The sequence below is a fragment of the Ammospiza caudacuta genome, chromosome 2 (genome assembly GCF_027887145.1).
Source record: "Ammospiza caudacuta isolate bAmmCau1 chromosome 2, bAmmCau1.pri, whole genome shotgun sequence".
In the NCBI taxonomy this organism is placed as follows: domain Eukaryota; kingdom Metazoa; phylum Chordata; class Aves; order Passeriformes; family Passerellidae; genus Ammospiza; species Ammospiza caudacuta.
Genome location: NC_080594.1, coordinates 26,634,008 through 26,653,147, shown reverse-complemented (window position 1 = coordinate 26,653,147; position 19,140 = coordinate 26,634,008). Strand labels below are relative to the sequence as shown.

The window sequence follows — 19,140 nt, the reverse complement described above, 5'->3', positions numbered from 1 at the left end:
CAAAGAAAATCAGACTAGCTGGTCTAATAATATCTTTTGGCCTTCAAACCTATGAACTGATGCCTCATCTTTCAAACACTTCACTTTCTCTCTCAAAAACTGGGTAGATTCGGTCTAAAATATAAATGTCCCTTGTTGTCCCCACATTTGTGCTGGGCTTGCTTGTAGTTGCACCCTAGCCCAGATGCCTTGGGAGCTGTTCCTTCTACACGTGTCCCTGTTTGGTTGCTTCTGTTAATAAATTCAAAAGTGACAGACCCCAGAGAAATGCAAGCAGTTAATTTATTTCTCTCCAGCTGTAAATGTGCAAATACTTTTATCAGAGATTGTTTCTTAAAATGTCACGGACAATGGGGCATTTTTGCATGAGTCAAGCCAGAAACATAAAAATGTCTCCCAGACGATATTTTGTCTGCGGCACTGGGACATGTTTGTGCAACTGGCTTCGGGACTAAACAAATTTAAAAATCTAGCCCTTCCTCTGGTGGCTATCAAAGCATCCTCAGGAAAGCGTAGAACGACCACAGGGACAAAGTTGCCGGGTTACACCTGGGAGGGGAGACGGCTCTGCCCGCTCCCCAAGCCCCGAAACACCACGGCAGGGTTTTGTTTCTCGATCTGCAGCTTGGCGGCCGTGCCGGCGGGTCATGTTGTACATCTGGGCCCGGGCACGATGAGATCAGAGATGCAGCTTCCCGATGGCTTCGCACGGAGCCCGCAGCCCGCTCGCAGAGCGCGGGCACCTCGCTCCTGGCGCCGTTCGGGGCTTTTTCCTCGCCCGCCCGTTTCCCCGGGAGAGCCGCTCTCGCTTCTCCCGGCGCTGCCCCCGCCCGGCTCGCTCACCTCGCCGCAAACCCGCCACACACACGCACGCAGCACTGCGGGCAGGCACAAAGGCTTTCAAAGCCGCCCTTTATATCCCCCACAGCTGCCCGCGCAGCCTCTGCTTCAGCGCTCGCCCAGCAAGGATGCGTATTCTTCGGCTCCCAAAGGCCCCCATTGCTGTCAATTAGTTACGGGACGCCACCGGGATTCAAGGCTGACAGCTCCGGCAAAGCAGGAGAAATGGACTCAGTGGGGAGCGAGGGGCCTGCCCTCTTTCTCCCCCCGCGTCTTTCTCCCCAGAAGAAATACCTTTCTCAGCGAGGCTTTTTGAGCCGCCCCCCCCGGTCCCACCGCCCGCGCCTGCAGGCAGGGGCAGGCACGCAGAGGGATGCGTGGTGCCGAGAGATGCCAAACGTGCTGAGAAAGGGGCGCCGGGGACAGCCGACCTGCCCGCGTACGGGGTCATCAATATTTCTGAGTGTTTCTTTCTCCCCCGCCTCCATCCTGGTCTCCAGTTACAAATCCCCCGTCTCTCCGCTCCCTGGGATGAATATAACATCTTATTTCTCCTCGACTTTCCCACCCAGGCTGGCTTTCTAGAAGGGGAGGGATGGGACGAGGTTAAAACACGACTCCGCAACAAGTGTGGGTTTCACTTGGCAGCATTTTATCTCTCGCTTCTGGGGATTCTCAGCTCATCTCCTGTGCCTAACCTGGAGTGTAACTCAGCAAGCTCACAGAGAATGGGGCGGTAAAGCCAGGAGGGGGACGCTGACCCAGTGATTTCACGGCAAACGTCGGTGGTATGAGATTTGGGAAAGAAACAAAAGCTGTAATGGTTTGGGAGTGAGGGACCTCTTTAGCCAGACCGTGGAAATAAGATATATTTCAAGAGAAGGCATTCCCACGCTTTCAGCCTTGATATTTGGTATGGAAGAAAATTCAACGCAGGCATTGGCTTTGGTGATTTGAAATGGGATGTGTTTCATGTGAACTCCAGCTTTGGCTCCTGTCATAAATTCCAGTTAGAAATGGGGATCACTCACTCCTAACTCAATCTTTATGTTTGTATCTTTCCTAGACATTTGGATAATATGGAGGGTCTTATGCCAGCTGTGGATTTGGCCCAGCCAAAGTAGTCTGTCTGGATCAAAGAGGGATAACAAAACAATATTTAGATAATTTTTTCCTTGTCTCTGCTATGGGCTATTTGTGTGTCCCTTGTCAAGTCACTTCATCATGCGCCCACCCGAGCCATGAGCAGCTTCCCTTACTGTCCCATCACATCTGCCTGCCTGGAGCCACAACTAAGCCAGGGTGACTTCATTTCACATGCCTTCTCTGGCTCAGACAATCCTTTCATCTGAAACACTTGAAGATAAGAGCAGCTCAGATTCAATTTCTTCCCCTACAGTTTGGATCCTGACTGGTCCCAACCCAGAAAAAAAGCAGTCTTTTGGTTTGGCTGCATCTGAAGGCTCCAGCTCAAGCCCACACGGCATAGTCTTGCACAAACAGCTCATCTCGAGAGACTTCTGCTTCCTGGAGAGATGAAATCTTTCAGAAACAGCATAAGAAGAGATTTCAAATCCCTAGGAAAAAATCCTCCCCTCCACTCCCACCCACATCTTGGCATTGACATGGAACATGGACCCTTGCCTAATTCAAAATCAGATTTAGAGAACAAGCTCTGGGCTATTACAGTGGGAATGAGAAACCTTCACTCACAGTAGGAAAACCAATGGACATCCTTGAAGGCCAGCAGAAGATGTTTGGAGTGTTGTGTGTGGCTTAAATTGGGTGTGCACTATTATTTTTGTGCTGTGGGGGCTGGAGAGGGAACAAGGCAGCAAAATAACTTGGTGTTACAAAAGGCAGATGTGGTAAATAGTTCACAGGAGAGGCTGACAACATTCCCAGGCCACTGGAGGAATAAGCTGTCCAAGGAATGGCTTCTAAATGAAACAGCCTCCGTGCAGTTTCTGCATCAGGACAAAGGATAGGTTTGTTTTGGATGTGCTAGTAAAACTGCTGTCTGCGAGCCATAAGGTCATACAGCCAAGGTCTGGCTGCTGTCTGGTGAGGAAGTGTTCTTCTGGGCCTCCTCTGTCAGCATGCAACTGCAGGCCTTGAGAAAAACAGTAATACAGTCCCCATTTCCCTGCAGAGCAGTACTGCAGTGAGTGATCTCACTACAAGGAGTTCAAACCTACTTGTGCTGCACTGAAAGGGTTATTCACACAGCAGGCACTCAGTAACAAAATGCTCTGTATTCTGAGCCAGGGATTGGTGATGGCCAAGGATTTGTCAGATGATAGCACCTGAGAAATGAACTGATCATGTCCTGCGTGGTTTCCTTGTGCACAGCAAGGCAGAAGAAACCTGCAATCATGATGGCACCAGCTGGCTGCCTCACTGATAAACCATCAAAACATGAGAGTGCCCAAAAAAATAGAGTGCGTCTGAAAAAAAGAATTCTCTTTTCCATCTTTTGACATGATTCTGGTCTGTGTTGCTGCTGATAATATGTTACAAATTTTACAGCCAGCCTGAGAAGGCACTGGCCTTCATTTCCATTAATCCAAAACTTGTGACTTTTGCTTTGTTTGTGCAACCACGTACAATGATCACTCATTTAAAACAAACCGTGCCAGAAAGGAAAAGTTCAAGGGATTTGTGTTTGGTAGATGAGTGTTGAGCCATATTGACTTCTGGGCCATGGACCTCAACATGTCAAGCAAAAAGCCGTAAGAATGAGAAAGGCTGAGCTGGAAGCACCAAGGGATGTCTCATAAATAATGGAAATCATTAGCTGCGCCGAGGTGGGAGGTGGGCGGGAGATGATGGTGCAGGGGGGAGGATGAAGAGTGGCCAGTGAGGACAGTGGATCTCACACAGCGCTTCCTGGGAGGCCACTTGGGTCATGGGCGTTCTCATCAGGCTGACAAAGAATGTCAGGGCGTGAAAATGTTGAAGTACTCCTTTAATTAACACCTCTTCACTGGCTGAGACAAGAAGCCACCTCCTCTCTCTACCCTCCTTTGCCATGCACCCTTTACCAAGAGTCCCTCTTACCTGAGCCGCCAAATCGGCCTCTGGTGAGAGGTGCTTGTCACTGTATCTTAGTGCATCACTGCCAGAGTGACAGATGCAGCTCACCACCTCGGGGCGTGAGCAGGTAACAAACTGACAGGGTTTTCTGCTGCAGTCAGTGTGGGGGAAGCAGTCAGGAAAAGGTGAAAGCAATCTCTGGGATGAAATAGTTCCAGAAATGCTGGCTCTCTTCCATCTTGCATGCTAATGCTGAAACATGAGTTTCTCAGGCAAGGATGAAAGGAAAACACATATCACACAGGACCCTTGGGACTGGGACAGGGGGGTAGGAGGATTTGAGGCAAGAAAGAAGATCTTTCTTCTCCTTTACATTCCGATTAGCACTGAGCACCACACGGGAAGAAAAAAGTTTGATGTCACAACACCAAAGTGCTCTCCCTAGCTCTCCTGAAGGAGATTCAGGCCTGCAGGAAAGATCCTACCAGTTAGCACCCTGGTGGGATGGAGAATTGCACTAGTCCTTGCAAATGGTAAAAGAGACTTTTACCATTTGCTTTAGTTTGCAGAATGGGAGACTGTACCAAGTTTGTAAATAAGTTAAATCTTCCTAAAAGGTGAATTTTAATCCAGGTTTTGATGAAAAATTTTGTGGTCTGCATTGGACTAGTCTGTTGTGGTGCTCTCCTGAGATACACTATGGATTTACTTCCCAGTCTCATCAGATGGGCAGTGGGGGCCTGATTTGCTCTCAGCTTAAGCTCTGATTAAAATACACAACTGTGAGAAATGAATCCTGTTTTTTAGAAATGTAGTCTAGTGGGAAAGGCTGCCTAGATAGCTCTGCCTAATCTAAAGCATTTGAGGAGTGGCCTCACCTGAGAGAGGGTTCTGTGGTGATGAGCCGGAGTTAAAAGATCAGGGTTCAGATCCTGCCATGCCACAGATGTTCTGGGTGACCTTTTGCAAATGAATTAGCCAAGGACAGTGTTTCATATTCCCAGCTGTTGTAGCCAGCGCTGGTTGTACACAACTGGCTGTAATCTCAGCTGGTGATAGCCTCAGGGAGTTGTGAGTGTGGTGGAGTAGCAGTGTCTCAGCATCTCAGACTCTGCATGTTACAGACTGTGGCGCTTCAGCAGCCGAGTGGAGGTGCATGTGAAATTCTGCATGAGCTCTGGGCGTAATAAACACATGATACTGGGCTGCAGAGCTGACAAACAAACAAACAAACAAAAGGTCTCCTTTCCATTGCTGTCACAAACATCTTTTTATTGCAAAACTGGGCAGGAAGATAGTTTTTGCACTTTGTGAGCTTGAGGCTTCATTCAAAGCCTTTCCCACTTTTATGCTATGCTACCACAAGAACTTAAAATCTGAAAAATCAATGTTGCAAGACAACAAATTTTTTTTCTCTTCATATACAGACTTCTGTGGCCAAACACCCTTCGAACCAAGAGATGAGTCTGTTCCTCCAAGGCTGCTGGAACCCAGTGTGCTGGCCACTTTGCAATCTCCCTCCCACTAGTGAGGCTTGGCCTCACTTCGTCTGACCCACTCAGCATGCCATGACTTCCTAAGCAGCAGACACAGTGGAAGTTTTTATTTCATTGCTCCTTTGACACCTGAAGAGCAGCCCCTCTATGGCCAAATGCATCAGTCGGGTCTCCCCCAAATCTCTGCTCCTCTGTTGGTCCATGCATGGCTGTGTCTGCATCTTGAAGGCATCAGGCATCCCGGGCTGGCAGGCAGCCCTTCACAGTGCCCGTGAGGGTTGCAGGAACAGGTGTGGATGCCAAGCGATATTTAATACCATATGGCTTAATATGGAAAGGTTTGAAGTCTGGACAACCCACCCTACAGTGTGCAATTTAAAAAGGCACAATCTCCCTGGTTCTTCCAAGGAGTGATTTGATCTACAGGCACCTTAAGGGAGAGAGTCCTGATATCAAAGGGTTCTATAATCTGGCAGAAAAGGGCATTTATGAGAACCAGCTGCCAGCAGCTGAGGCCAGACAAATTCAGACTGAAAATCAAGGTGCACGTTTTCAACTGTGAAAGTAATTAATCTGTAGGGCACATTGCCTAGGAGGCCAGCAGTGGCTTGGTTGCTGGCAGGCCTGAAATCAGGACCAGATGTTTTCCTGGAAGAGATGATATCACCTAGCCAGGCATGGCAGGCTCAGGGAAGGAATCATGCAGGGTCAAGCTGGAAAGTCACAGTGGCTGCCACTGCCACCAGCCTTACAGCCCATGATCCATGCAGGAATGTGTTTATATATATATATATATATATATATATATATATATATATATACACATACATGTATATGTGTAACTTCACACGTACAGCCCCAGTTGGCATAGACCAGCCTGCCTTCAGCCGAAGGTCTGCTCTGTACACTCTATTTATTTACCCGTTTCAGTCTTACAGAGCTGCACAACTGCCTGGCTGGAGCTCAGGGGCCAAAGTCTCCACGGGGAGATTTGACTGGGCAATAGGACTGAGGGAAGGGGACAGCAGCTGGGCTCCCACTCACCTGCCATTGCCTGCCTTCCCCCCACAGCACATGAAGGTTCCTTTCTTCAGGCCAGTGCTGCCTCACAGCGCCTTCAGTGTCGCTTAGAGCCTCCATTGAGAATCAGCAGATTGGGCAAAATCCCATATTCACCCTTCCTTCCCTGGCCCCAGCCCTCCTTGGCTGAACTGCAGCCCAGATGTCACAAGGGAAAAAAACAAAAGCAACCTAAAAACCACAGACACACATAAGAAAAACACCCCCAAACAACCCCAAACAAAACCAAAACAAATAAACAAACAAACAAAAACAGGAAAAGAAGGCAAAAAGAAGAACACAAAAAAGCAAATCCCGATTCTCCCTGCTGCCAGCAATGGCAGCAAACAGGCCCTGGGCCCTATGGTTGATGGCATCAGCAGAGGGACCCCACTTGTCTGGCTGCCTCCCTTGCTGCCAGCCCCTGGTGTTGCTACATCTACGCCCCTCTGTCTCCTCCTCCTCCTTCTCCATTTTTTTCCTGCTTGACAAGTGTGCAGTGTTATAGCTGTGGTCTCTCCCTGCGTCGTGCTTTTTGCCTTTCTTATGACAGCAAGAGCTGTTTGCTTGGGGCAGGGGGAACAATTTCTGCTTGCACAGGTTGATGCCTCTCTGTGTTGGCAGTGGAACACAAGGGATGGCTGCAGCTTGTGCTCCACGGCTGAGCAACACAATGTTGATGGGCTGGGGAGAGGAGGAGGGGAGGGCGTGAGTCAAAAGGGCCTCCTGAATCGATGGGGAATAATACGAAAGGGAAACTCTGGCAGGCATGGGACGACCCAGATGGACAAAGTGCAGTGAGGCAGCTTAGTTAATGGGCTGCATTAAAATTAAACAGAGACAGTGTTCATTTTGAAGCAGCACAGTGACCACAGAAGGGCTTTGTGGCCCCTGTGGGAAGGTGGTGAGAAAAAAAAACAGGGAAAACCTTTCCCTCCCTTGCTGCCCTATCCTCAGCAGGTGTAAACTGGGGCAGTCCTGCTGTCCTCTCCCTGCCTGGGTTAACACAAGCCAGCTCACAACATCCCTGCCACCAGCCTGCATTTCCATAAAAGGGATGATGATCTTGTCACTGTTGCTGTAAATCTGAATTTTTTGTACACAGCCGTGTAGCTCTCAGAGAGGTGACAGCCGCTTACCAGCTGGTCACCAGCACAAGGAAGGACCTGGGCAGTCTGCAAGACCAAGCCAAGCTTTAAAGAGGAGGATGATAATAAAACACATCCCTCCCCACTCCCACCCCTGTCAGGAGGAGGATTTATACCCCTCCTTACAAAGCACTAAAAGTAGTCATTGAGGTTCTGCTTCAGCAAAGCACCTGCTTAATTGCTGGGTTACTTCACTGTGACTGGAGCAACTGGAGCACATGGTTAAGAACATGCTTAGAGGCGCTCTGGGCAGGAATAAACTTAATTATATGCTTAAACTTAAAGAGATGTTTAAACACCTTGCTGCATCATGGTCTTGCACCTGAGGAAAGTGAAAGGGATAAGCTGACAAAGCAGAACAGAAGAGCAGCTTTTGGAACAATGAACCATTTTAGGTTCTCCATTCTACAGTTAATGAAGATGAATGAAAATCCTTGTTACTTGGTGACTAAAGATGAAATGATCAACCACTGAGAAAGAGCTATGTGGTGATGAATACCTTTAACTGGCAAGAAATATATACACTTTTCCTGCATTTTCCTTCCTGTTTCTTCTTTATATTGACTAGGATATGAAGCATATGTCTTTATTCAGAAAGGCACAGTAATGTTTGATTTCCATTCCGCATACCTCAAAACCATTAACCAAGATGTCAGTGCGGATCAGGGCCCCCTGAGCAAATTTAAACCTCTTCATATAAAAAGCAACCAGACCATTTAACCAAGTGCTGGACTGATACCCCCAAACCCTCATGTGATAAGTTGTAGGAAAACTGCAGGCTGTAATTGCCCTGCCTCTTGTGGTGTTCCCACTAGGAAGGTGCCAGCAGAATAGGCAGCAGCAATGCTCATAGCGTGCCCTACAACGTGTGTCAGTACCAGGAAGGTGGGTCGAGCTCCTTCCTCTGTGCCTGGCTGAGCTGCTGTGACTGTCACCAAAAGGCAGTAGTCAGGTTCCAGCTCTTGTCATGGGAATACTTGCTCCAAAGAAGTCTGGAAGATGCAAATATGACTTTTCTGCACTCCTCTTGAACTGCCATAGCTTGAACATGATTTAGGAGACATGTTGATTGCCCATGATGATGGAATCACAGAAATTAACTATGCAGGGAACATAAATTACTGAGTATTTTTAACTTTTAGGAGAACTCTCTCAGCTCCCCTTCACAGTTCTTTATTTCAGAGACAAAATAATTCTCTACAAATAAGCAGAAAGGTCCCAAATTTGCATAGCATGCAATAATTGGGATGAAAGTGGAAGAGCCTTCCTCAGTCTTCCCACACATTTCAGGGAGAACTGTTGTGGCAGCGCTTTCTGAAGACATCCATTTCATAAACAGTACATTTTTGAGAAATGTTACTTTGGAAATGCAGTCCAAAAAAGAAGAAAGATGAGCTGTAAACATTATCCTCCCTCAGTTCATGGACCAAGGCTTCAGACATACCTGTTTCACAGATATATAAGCCCCCTGAGTGGTCTGCTTTAACAGATGTGTTTCGATATCAAAGAAATGTCACATCTAAAAGTATTAACAGCCTCAAAAAAAAGTTTTTGCACATGAATTAGCAAATAATCCATCTGTCCTTCTCTTAGGGTTGGATAGATCTGTGTAACGGAGATGAACACCAAACTATACTCACGTACCTGCAGCAACATACAGGCATGATCCCCGCTGGACCGTATCACACTGAGCTTCTGGAGCAGCAGAGCTGCAGCAAATCTTCCATACATGCTTAGTACTATGTGAGCCCACAAGCTGGGAATAAGTTATGGCTGGCTGAGTGCTTGATTTGGTGGAAGAAATAACATGGGATATGCCAGGAGCTGGAGGGACTCAAGAAGTGGCAGGAGGCAATCAAAGCCAGACAGTGACAGCATACTCATGGCTTTGGGACAAAATGTTAACTGTGCTCTTAATCAATTCCACCTATAAAATACCGTGTAAATAAATAGTAGCTGCATGCAATGTCTTATATTTGCTGCTCTTCATAGAATCGTAGAATCACAGAATGGTTTGAGTTGGAAGGGATTTTAAAGCTCCTTCATGGGCAGGGATACCTTCCATCAGACCAGGCTATTCAAGCCCCATCCAACCCAGCTTTGAACACCTCCAAATGAAGGCCACGAGGATGGTGAAGGGTCTGAAGGGGAAGCCTTTGAGGAGCAGCTGAGGTCGCTTTGTTTTTTCAGCCTGGGGGAGACTGAGGGGAGACCTCATAGCAGTTACAGCTCCCTCGTGAGGGGAAGAGGAGGGGCAGGTACAGATCTCTTCATTCTTGTGACCAGTGACAGGACCCAAGGCAACAAGATGCAGCTGAGTCAGGGGATGTTTAGCCTGGATATCAGGAAAAGAATTTTCATCCAGAGGATGGTTGGACACTGGAACAGGCTCCCCAGGGAAGTAGTAACAGCACCAAGCCTGACAGAAGTCAAGAAATGTTTGGACAATGCTCTCAGGGATATGGTGTGATCCTTGTGGGTCCCTTCCAACTCAGCACATTCTATAAGTAGAATGTAAAGTATGTGGCAGGAGTTGCCTCCCACCCTTGACTCCCTCAGGCTTAAACTCAGATACTCTTGGGAAGTTGGAAGTTAAAGCTAAGGGAAGGAAGTTAAGGGTGTGGCAGAGCAAACAAACTCACCGATGGGGCTGAACACCTCTGCACAAATCCCTGACATGGCTCCTGCTAAAAAGTCAGAGCAACAAGTACCTGCAGCTGGAAGGAAGCATGCCACCTGTTGCTCTCCTTTCATTTTTGTGCCAGTGGGCTTGTTGTCTCTTTGTCCCTCCAGATCATACTGAAACAAAGTTCTCCTCCCCAGTACTGCCCTCAAGTCTGCCCATGTCCTGGGCCCCCTCTAGCCCTGCATCTGTCCCTGTGCCCCCCAACATCTCCCCCCGCCCCCCAGTCCGTCGCCCACATCCTGAGCATGAAAGCCAGCCAGATTAATCCGGCACAGAGCACATTGTGTGTGAGTCATGACAGGCTCACTAAGGCGTGCAGTGCTGATAAAAGGCAGCTCTGATGGGCTCTGTCAGGGATCCCAGAGAAACAGCGTGGAAAAAATCTGCTAACCCACATCCCAGCCTGGCAGCCAGGGCCTGGAGACAGCCAGGCACCGAAGGGAGCGCGGGGAAGGGGTCCTGATCCAGGCTCAGCTGTGGGGAAGGCCCTGGTCCCAGGCATGAGCTGGTGCTTCCTGGGGCTCTTGGGTCATCCAAGAGTTTGTGAGGCCAGAGGAGGGCTGGTGCAAGTCCCTAGGTCCTGAGGCTGGACCCTGGGATAACCTCCCTGGTCAGCTGGCCAGGGTATTTCAGGCATTTATGAAGCCATATAAAGGGAAGTCTGCCTGATTTTCTGTGCGTCTTTCTGCCTGATACTTCCCTCTGGATAATTTTCTCAGTTCAGTTTCTCTCAGCTGTGGACCTCAAGGTATTTTTTTCCCCAATCCTTTGTGATTAGCAGTGCTGGTCCCAGATGCCCAGCAGGAGAGACCATGGCTCAGCAATACGCAGTGTGCTGCAAAACTGCCTCATAAACCACCAGCAGTGTGTGGTGCATGAAATCCTGCCACAAGCAGGTGCTCAGCACTCTGTAACATTGTCCCAAAAGGTTAACAACTGTGTTTGCTGCAAAAAGGGTTCAGCCCCAAGCCCCAGGCGATTCAACAGCTTGCCTGACCACAGAACTGGAGATAATGGGGACTACAGTGTCAGGGATATTGTGGAGAAATCAGGATAACATTCATGTGCACCACTGAGCTGGGAGGAGTTGCAGCCATGGGCTCTGTGCGGAGGGCAAGGCAGCAGCAGCGGATTTCAAAACAATCTAGATAAATTGGAGAATTGGTCTCAAATCAGCAGGATGGAAATCACACAAGAGCAGGCATAAAATACCACAGTGAGGTGTTGGAACTCAAATGTAAAATTGGGACTAACTGGATAAAGAGCAGTGCTGCAGGAAAGGCTCCCAGGATTGCAGACAAAAAATTAGTCAACAGTGTCATGCTGTTTCAAAACAGGTTAATGAGACCCATTAATGAGAGATTCATAGGGGAGGCATAGGAGAAAATGACTGTGCTGCAGTTGGCCCTGATGATGCTGGGCACAGGACTCTTCTAACTGGGTAAACAAACTGGGGAGCCCTCTGAGATGCAGGAGCAAGCTCCACAAAAGCTTTGGAAAATCTATGAGGGCAGATTGAAAGAATTGGGTTTGTTTAGTCTGGAGAGGAGAAAACTAAGAGGGAGTATTAACAGCCCTTCATAAGGACTTGTCCTAAAGACTGCAGAGTCCAAGAAGGAGCATGAGGAGAACTGGGGCTGGTTTGCAGTAAAGATTTAGGCCAACAGGGAAACCTTGGAGCTGATAAGGGACACTGCAGGTTCTTATTCATGGGTGCAGTGTCAGTGGAGCTGGAGATACACTTGTCAGGAAGGGTTCAGGTACAGCAAATCTTGCTTCAGAAGACGAGGGCATCTACAAGACCATAACCAAGCACTCAGTACTGCACTCCTTCCCTGTCCTGTTCCCCAAGTGAACCCACAGCTTTAATTACAGCCCCTTTCTGACCCCCAGGAAGGCAAGGCAATAGGATTACTCCAAGGAGAAGGGTATAAAGTGATTGTTCATGTCTCGTGCCTCCCCACTCCATTTGCGATGCATGTACCAAATGATAATACCCATCCCAAAGATCTTACTGTCCAAATAGATGGGACAGAGGAAAATTTCTTCCCAGTAAGACATGTGGGGGCTACAAAGGAGGGTATCAGGAAAAGCTGAGAGAAAGGGACCTCTTTAAACTGGAGGAAAAAGGAAATCCTTGCAGTATTTAATTAGCTAAAGGAAGTTAAAGAGAAGACAAAGCCAGGCTAGTCTTGGAGGAGGCCAGTGAGAGAACGAGAAACAACAGGCACAGGTTGCAACCACAGAAATATTCATTGAGGCTAAGGAAAAAAAAATCTTGTCTGGAAGGATATTTCATCATTGGAACAGGTTTCAGAGAGACTGTGAAATCCCTGTCCCTGGAGATCTTCAAAATGGAACTGGACAGAGTCCTGGACAACACAACCTAAACAACACAACCTGTTGAAAACAGCCTTGCTGTGAGTGGGGGCCAAAGTAGGAGCCTGCCAAGGTCCTGTCTCACCTGAGGTGTTCTATGACAGGCGTACTGTACCACAGAAGCTGCCTATGCACCTGAACCCTGCCAATGATGCTTCATACAGGATCCTCTCTGCCACACTGGACCCTCTTCTTTACAGGCATTTCTGCCCCATTACTCCGTGAGCCTTTCTTTGGTCTTTGTGTTCTGCAAAGCTGAATCCCCATGGTTTGCATCAGGCCCCAGCCTGATGTAAAGCCCAATGTAATAACAACATTTCTTGACCATGATTCACAACAACAGCTACCACCCAAGTTCTTGGCTCATTGTGTAGCCCAATATCTAATGGTGCTCAGTTCAACCCAATATTATCTGCATGTCTACCCCCTCCCACTCCAGTTTCATAGCCTGGCCAGCACTGAGCCCATGCTCTCCCTATTTGCAAACCTTAAGCACCCTGGCTGCTGCTTGGAATGAAGAGGGAGCACTTGGAGATGAACTTTTAGCACTGCAGGCTGTAGGGAAAGCTGAGGTTCTTGCTTGTCTGTCACTGATTTATTGATGCTTCCCTAATTGTGGAATGCCAACCATACATGGAGATCTGCAGAAAGAAAGGACTTGGATTGAAGGAAAGAGAGGTCATTGCAGGCAAATCAGACACAGGCACCAAGAAATTGTTTTGCTTTGTTTTGTTTTCTGTGCTGCTGCAGTGAATGTAATAAATGTGCATCTGCTGAGCTGTTTCTACTGACAGAGTTTTTCCTTGTTTCAGATTTGGCCTTAACTCTTCTTAGTAATCTTGATTTGCAGTGATCTGCCCAGCAAGAGTATGTGTGCGTACATGTGAGAGAGGGAGAGGCAGTGCTCATTCCCAAAGCAGACATTTTGTTCAACCTCTGCCAGCCATTTTTTGGATGGAAGTATTTTTTTCCTTCATTCTTTTGGGTCGCAGTGTAAGCATGAATTTTAAAATGATCCATAGAAGTAGGATTTAATTAGCCTGTTGACATAGTAATAAACTAAAACGATGGGAAAAAAAAAAAGCAAAATCACAGAGGCTTCCTCTAGACTTTCCTCCCTACAAATGTGAGTTCTTTCTTTATTGAAAGTTATCTATAGCAAACACTAGAGAGCAACATTTGTTCATTTCAGAGACAGCAATCTGTAGCAGTTCTTTGTGTACCACTCAACATACATCTTTTGTGCCTTCTTCTCTTCCCTCTCTTGAGATGAAGCAGAGCTCTGGTTCAGCAGCCGGCATCTGTCATTGATTACAGCGGCTGAAGGTTTTACCTCTGAGGAGCTGAGGGGGAGCACACTGGGGTCCCTGTGTGTAGCTGCACACAGCTCTGCTCTGGCACTCTTCACTCCACATGCTGTCCCTCCTCCCTTCCAGATTTGCTCTTCCAAACCTCCTCAAATCAGCCTTCTCCTCCATTAGCCCTCTTCATACATCATGCCCACAAGACGGATCCTGTTGATCTGTCCCATCCCAGTACCAGAGCGGAACAGCTCTGACTCAACGGCATACCAGAGAAAATGCAGTTTGCTTTATACTTTGGGTTAATCAAACTAATCCAGCACTTTTGAATCTAGCCTGCTGTGGCATGGCCAAATGCAGCATCCATATGAGGCTCTACAGCAGACAGGCTGTCATTGGATTGAGGTTTCTGAGTCACGCTATTGAAGCCACACTCGTGGCGAAGCATTTATTAATAACTTTTGTTACAGAACATTATCCCAACAGTCTAAAAATGGTACTACTCATAATTGCACTTAGATCTTGAGCATGGGGTTATTTTGTCATTTATTTATGTCAAGTGGGTTTGTGTTGCCTTTTTTTTTTTCTATTTTAAACTTTCTTCACTGTAAGTTGAAGGCTTGATCCTGCCCTGCTTTGGTTGCTGTAATATTGCTCTGATTACTGAAGCAGGTTTTTCCCAGATGTGCAGACCTGAGGGTTAGTTCTAGTTCAGGTCTAGGACAAGTTGGCTAACAGAAGCCAGATAAGGTGGAGACAGCAGGTCACAGACACAGCTGACCAGAGCAGAGACTCTACAGAACTCAAGAAACATTGGTTTGAGTATGGCTGGTGCTGAGGAGGCTCTAAGAAAGAAACAGCTTCTTGCAGCGTAGCAGCAGCAGGCTGTGGGTGGCAAAGTCTGTGTAGCACCTTCCTGCACTAAACTTGGAAATCTCTCACATTCCCCTGGCAATGGATTCACTTTCCAAAACAAAATGAACTCAAACAGAACCATTTCCTATGAATGAAGTCGGGATGGAACATAAAACATAGGCAGGGAAATATAGATGTGTGACATATTTCAAGCAGCAGAGAGAATGATTTCATCCAGCATCCAGATGACTGGTAAAGAGAGTCAGCTGCCCCGAGGAGAAAGCCATTAACACACAAACACATTTTATGCTGGCCAAGGTGAGAAAGAAAGGGCTGTAGGTACTGAGGTGACAGCTACTTTAGGATCAAAGGAGAAGGCTGAGAGGAAACTGTAAAACTTACTTCAGATCTGTGTGGTGGAGGGTGTGTGAACAGAGGGGGAAACTTAATTAAATGTGGCAAACAATGACTATATTTTCTGGGAAAGGAGAAGCAATGATTTCACTTCCAAGATACTACACCTGAGCAAACATTATCCAAAGCTGGCTTCAACTAGGGCTTCACTGCCAGTATGGTAATGCAGATCTAACCTTGGCTTTGAAGGGTAAGAAAAGTAACTGAGTGGGGAGACTTTAGTTTGCCAGTGGTCTTCAGTATTCCTTCCCTCTCCTGTGGAGTAACTGGAATGGATAATTGCTGGGCATGGCAGGAGATGGTGGCTGTCTTATTCGTACCAATAATTTCTGACAAGGCCCAAAAAAAGAGAGAAAGAAGATGGCACCAGCACTGAGGTGTGTGACCCAGAACTTCTACCAGGTGAAATTCTGTAGTGAATACAGCTCAGGGAGAGAACAGGAACATCAACAGCAGAGGGTGGCCTACAGGTCACCAGGTGTGGGCCTCATCATTGTGACAAATGTCCTGTCCCCTGACTTCAGGGGATTTTTTGCACCCAGCTGGATGCTGACCTAGGAAGGCAGCAAGAGAGGTTGTGCCCAAGCAAGCTCTACACAAGTGTAGAGAAAGGAATATACAAGAAAAGAACAGATTGACTAGAATGACACTGTTGAGCTTGAGCATAAAGAAGACATCTATACAGAGTGAAATCTAGGCTGGTTTACTAAGAGTTAATATGAAAGCATAGCAAAAGCCAGGCAAGTTAAAATAGAGAAGTCCTTAGGAAAAAAAAAAAAAAAAGATGTCAAATTGTAGGCTAATTAATTCAATTTCAATTACAGGAAAAATTCTGGAATTAGTAATGAAAAAAGCTTTTTGTAAGAAACTGGAATGTAACAACCAATATTAGCTTCATAGTCTGGTCTTGAATAACACATCTCATTTCCTTTTAAACAAGCAGACAGACCTCACAGGCCAGTAAGGAGAAGCAGATGTCAGTATCTTGACTCGAGTGGGTTCTTTGACACTGTCTTGCATGGAATTCTCATAAGCCTGGAAGGAATGTGTGGTCTATCTATGCAGAGCAGACACAGCACTGGCAGTCAGGAGGCTGTGAGCAGGACTGCCCTCTCCACAGACAGGAACCTGTTGAACAGAGGTGTACAGGTCTCTGCCTCCAACTGCAGTCTCTTGGGGACTTGGACTGTGGACTAGAAGATGACTGAATTAGCAGAATGCCCAAAGCTGGAAGGATTTGCAGGGACATCAAAGATGGGATTAGAATTTTTTGAAAAAGCAAACAACAGCCTGACAAATTCAAGAAATGATCAGGGAAAAAAAATGAAAGGATGTAGTAGGAATTCATGTGAGGGTCCAAACTGAGGAATAACTGACTGCACAAATATGGATGTGGAACTACTGGAGCTAAGATTTAGGGTCATGATTAGGTTTAGGATTTAATGCAGATTAAAACCTGAAGTGCTTGTCATCAGTGCAGTACTCTTGGAAAAAGAAAAGCAAAAAAAGAAAAAAAAAAGTGGGCTAAATAAATACAATCCAGACAAAACCAAGAAGAATCATCAGAGTCTAGAGAATGTGATCTGGGAGGAAAATCTGAAAGTCTTGGTAAAGCTTAACCTTAAGAAAAAAACTGTAATAAGAACAGCAAATCTTGTAAGTTCAGGAAAGTTTGCAACAAGGGGAGAAAGACCAGTCACGTCTACCTGCCCAAAACAGAGACATTCAGAAATAATAACAGGCTTAAACTCAAGCAAGAAAATTCGAACTTGATGTCACAAGAAAGTTAGGACAAATAGATGGAGGCAATGCATAAAGTGTCCAGGCATGAAGGCTCCCTAAGGGGAGAGCTTCAAGAACATGGTGTAGCTGTCAGGAATGATAGCAGTGTCCTGCCTTGGGGGTTTGGAGAGGGAACAGAGATTTGGGTTTAGGCTGAATCTCTCCTGGGGGAGCTGATGGGGAGGGGTGGTAAGGGCCCACGCCATGTGGAAGGCTTGTTAGGAGTATTCACTAGGACAGGAAGGGAGGAATACTAGGGTGTTTCTCCTTCCTCCTTCTTCAGTCTGCCCCCAAAACCTTAATTTTCCCTCTGCACAGGGCCTGTTTCCCCTTACTCCCCTTGCAGTCCCTCATCTGCAGCAGGTGTCACTGAGATTTCTGTACTTTTCCAGCTGCTGCCGAATGCCTGAGGATCAGGAGGCACCCATCCAGACCAGCCTTGTCCTGGGAAGGTGAAGGGTGCAAGGCTTGATGGCAGAGCACTGAGAGCTTTGGAGGCAGGGCTTGCTGCTGCCAGAGAGATTGGGTGAGGAAGCAGCTGTTGCTGCTGTAGAGGGAAGCTGCCTGCAGCCAGCATTGCCCATGGTGACAGGAATGGAGGGACAGGCTTGCTGGAGGAGAGACACCAGTGATTCACCTTCGTGGTCCGTGTCACCACCAGTGCCTGTCTCCTCTGGACTAAGCAAAGAGAAAGGTGGCAGGTCTGGCACCCGAGCACTGCTCGTGCTGCCTGTGCCTCAGGGATGTCACACATCCCAGCGTGAGAGGCTTTCCCCCAGTAACCAAGAGAGCAGATGTCAAAGCCAACCTGTACCTCTAGCCTGATCTCAGCCAGGTTCCTACCATGGCTACAGGGCAGCAGTGTCAACAGAGGATGATGCTCTGGGACCTTTGGATTGTGTTTCTGTTATTTGGGATCAGAATTTAATTGTTCCCCATTGACATGAAGGCATAGACTCAGATTTTCAGCTGGTAAGTCTCAGCTGAATCACTTGGAACTGCAGGTTTATGCTATACACTAGGACCTACAGGACACTCTTAAAAGCCCCAACTCCAACAGTGAATGAAAAGCTATTCTCTTAAATATTCAGCTTTAATGATGACTCTGATGATCAATAGAAAACTTAGAATAAGATTTTCTGCTTGTGTAAACTGGCTGATTTAGATTTTGAAAGTAACAGTGCCAGCATATCAACAAAGCAACCTGGTCCTATGAGCTCACAAAATCCAATCTAAATTATTTACTTTCAAAGAAAGATTTGTTGTAAGTGTTTTTCTGGCCTTCTGAGTGTTAACAGATTATTTGTTCAATGGCAATTTCATGTGCATTGATAATTTTTGCTAATAATAATTTTACATTGCACTAGCAAATCATCAGAAATGCACTTGATAGTACATTAGCCTTCTCTTTCCTTGTGTATTTTTACTGGCAAAACTCATCTCTGAGTATTTATTTTCATTCATCTCAACATTGGTGATATACACAGAAGGACCAGGAGTTGCCCTAAAAGCTGCTATGTGCAGCATACTATATTACTATGAGTCAAGTCCTCTCCTAATGTCAATCAGCATTAAAAACAGAGGGAGGCACACTGTTATCACAGATAACAGGAGCCTCATCAAATATTTTGTCCCACACTCCTGCCTTCCAGGCCACGTCCAGAGCACATGGCATAGCCCCTTCTGCTTCACCCTTAGCACCAGCTTGGTTCACTTTGCTGCCACGTGGTTCATGAGCTTTGATTCCTGTTGGGCCCCCATCCCCTCGGCAAGGATGCTCTCCCTGCGTGCCAGGAACAACAAGCACCTTCAGCCAAACCCCAGTTCAGCCAGGGAGAAGTAACAAATGCTTTCTGGTGGCAGAAGCAGTCCCATTGTCAGAAATCAGAAGAATCATTTCCTGGTTACAGTAGCCTTCAGATACATGGATCCAACTTCAACCCCCAAATAAAACAATGGGAGTGATATATTGGCTATTCTGTTTCGGTGACTGAGCACTCGAGAGCAGGAATGCAGCTCCCAGAGGCGCAACACAAGGACTTGAAGAGGTTGGCTGTATTTTCTTCCACTTAAAACTGGGAGAGGCGAATACTGGTGAAAGTGGGGAAGAGATTGATGGCTTTGGAAACTGCACGGCCCTCTCG

At 46.9% G+C, this 19,140-nt stretch overlaps 1 protein-coding gene across 1 annotated transcript in view; it reads right to left on the bottom strand.

Moving 5' to 3' along the window:
- Positions 1 to 2,310: 2,310 nt before the first annotated feature.
- LOC131572381 (protein spire homolog 1-like) overlaps positions 2,311 to 19,140 on the bottom strand; it is a 40,550-nt gene continuing 23,720 nt past the window's right edge. Inside the window, exon 17 of the mRNA XM_058825552.1 lies at positions 2,311 to 2,367. Coding sequence (XP_058681535.1) covers positions 2,311 to 2,367 — 57 coding nt within the window. The remainder of the gene's footprint in view (positions 2,368 to 19,140) is intronic.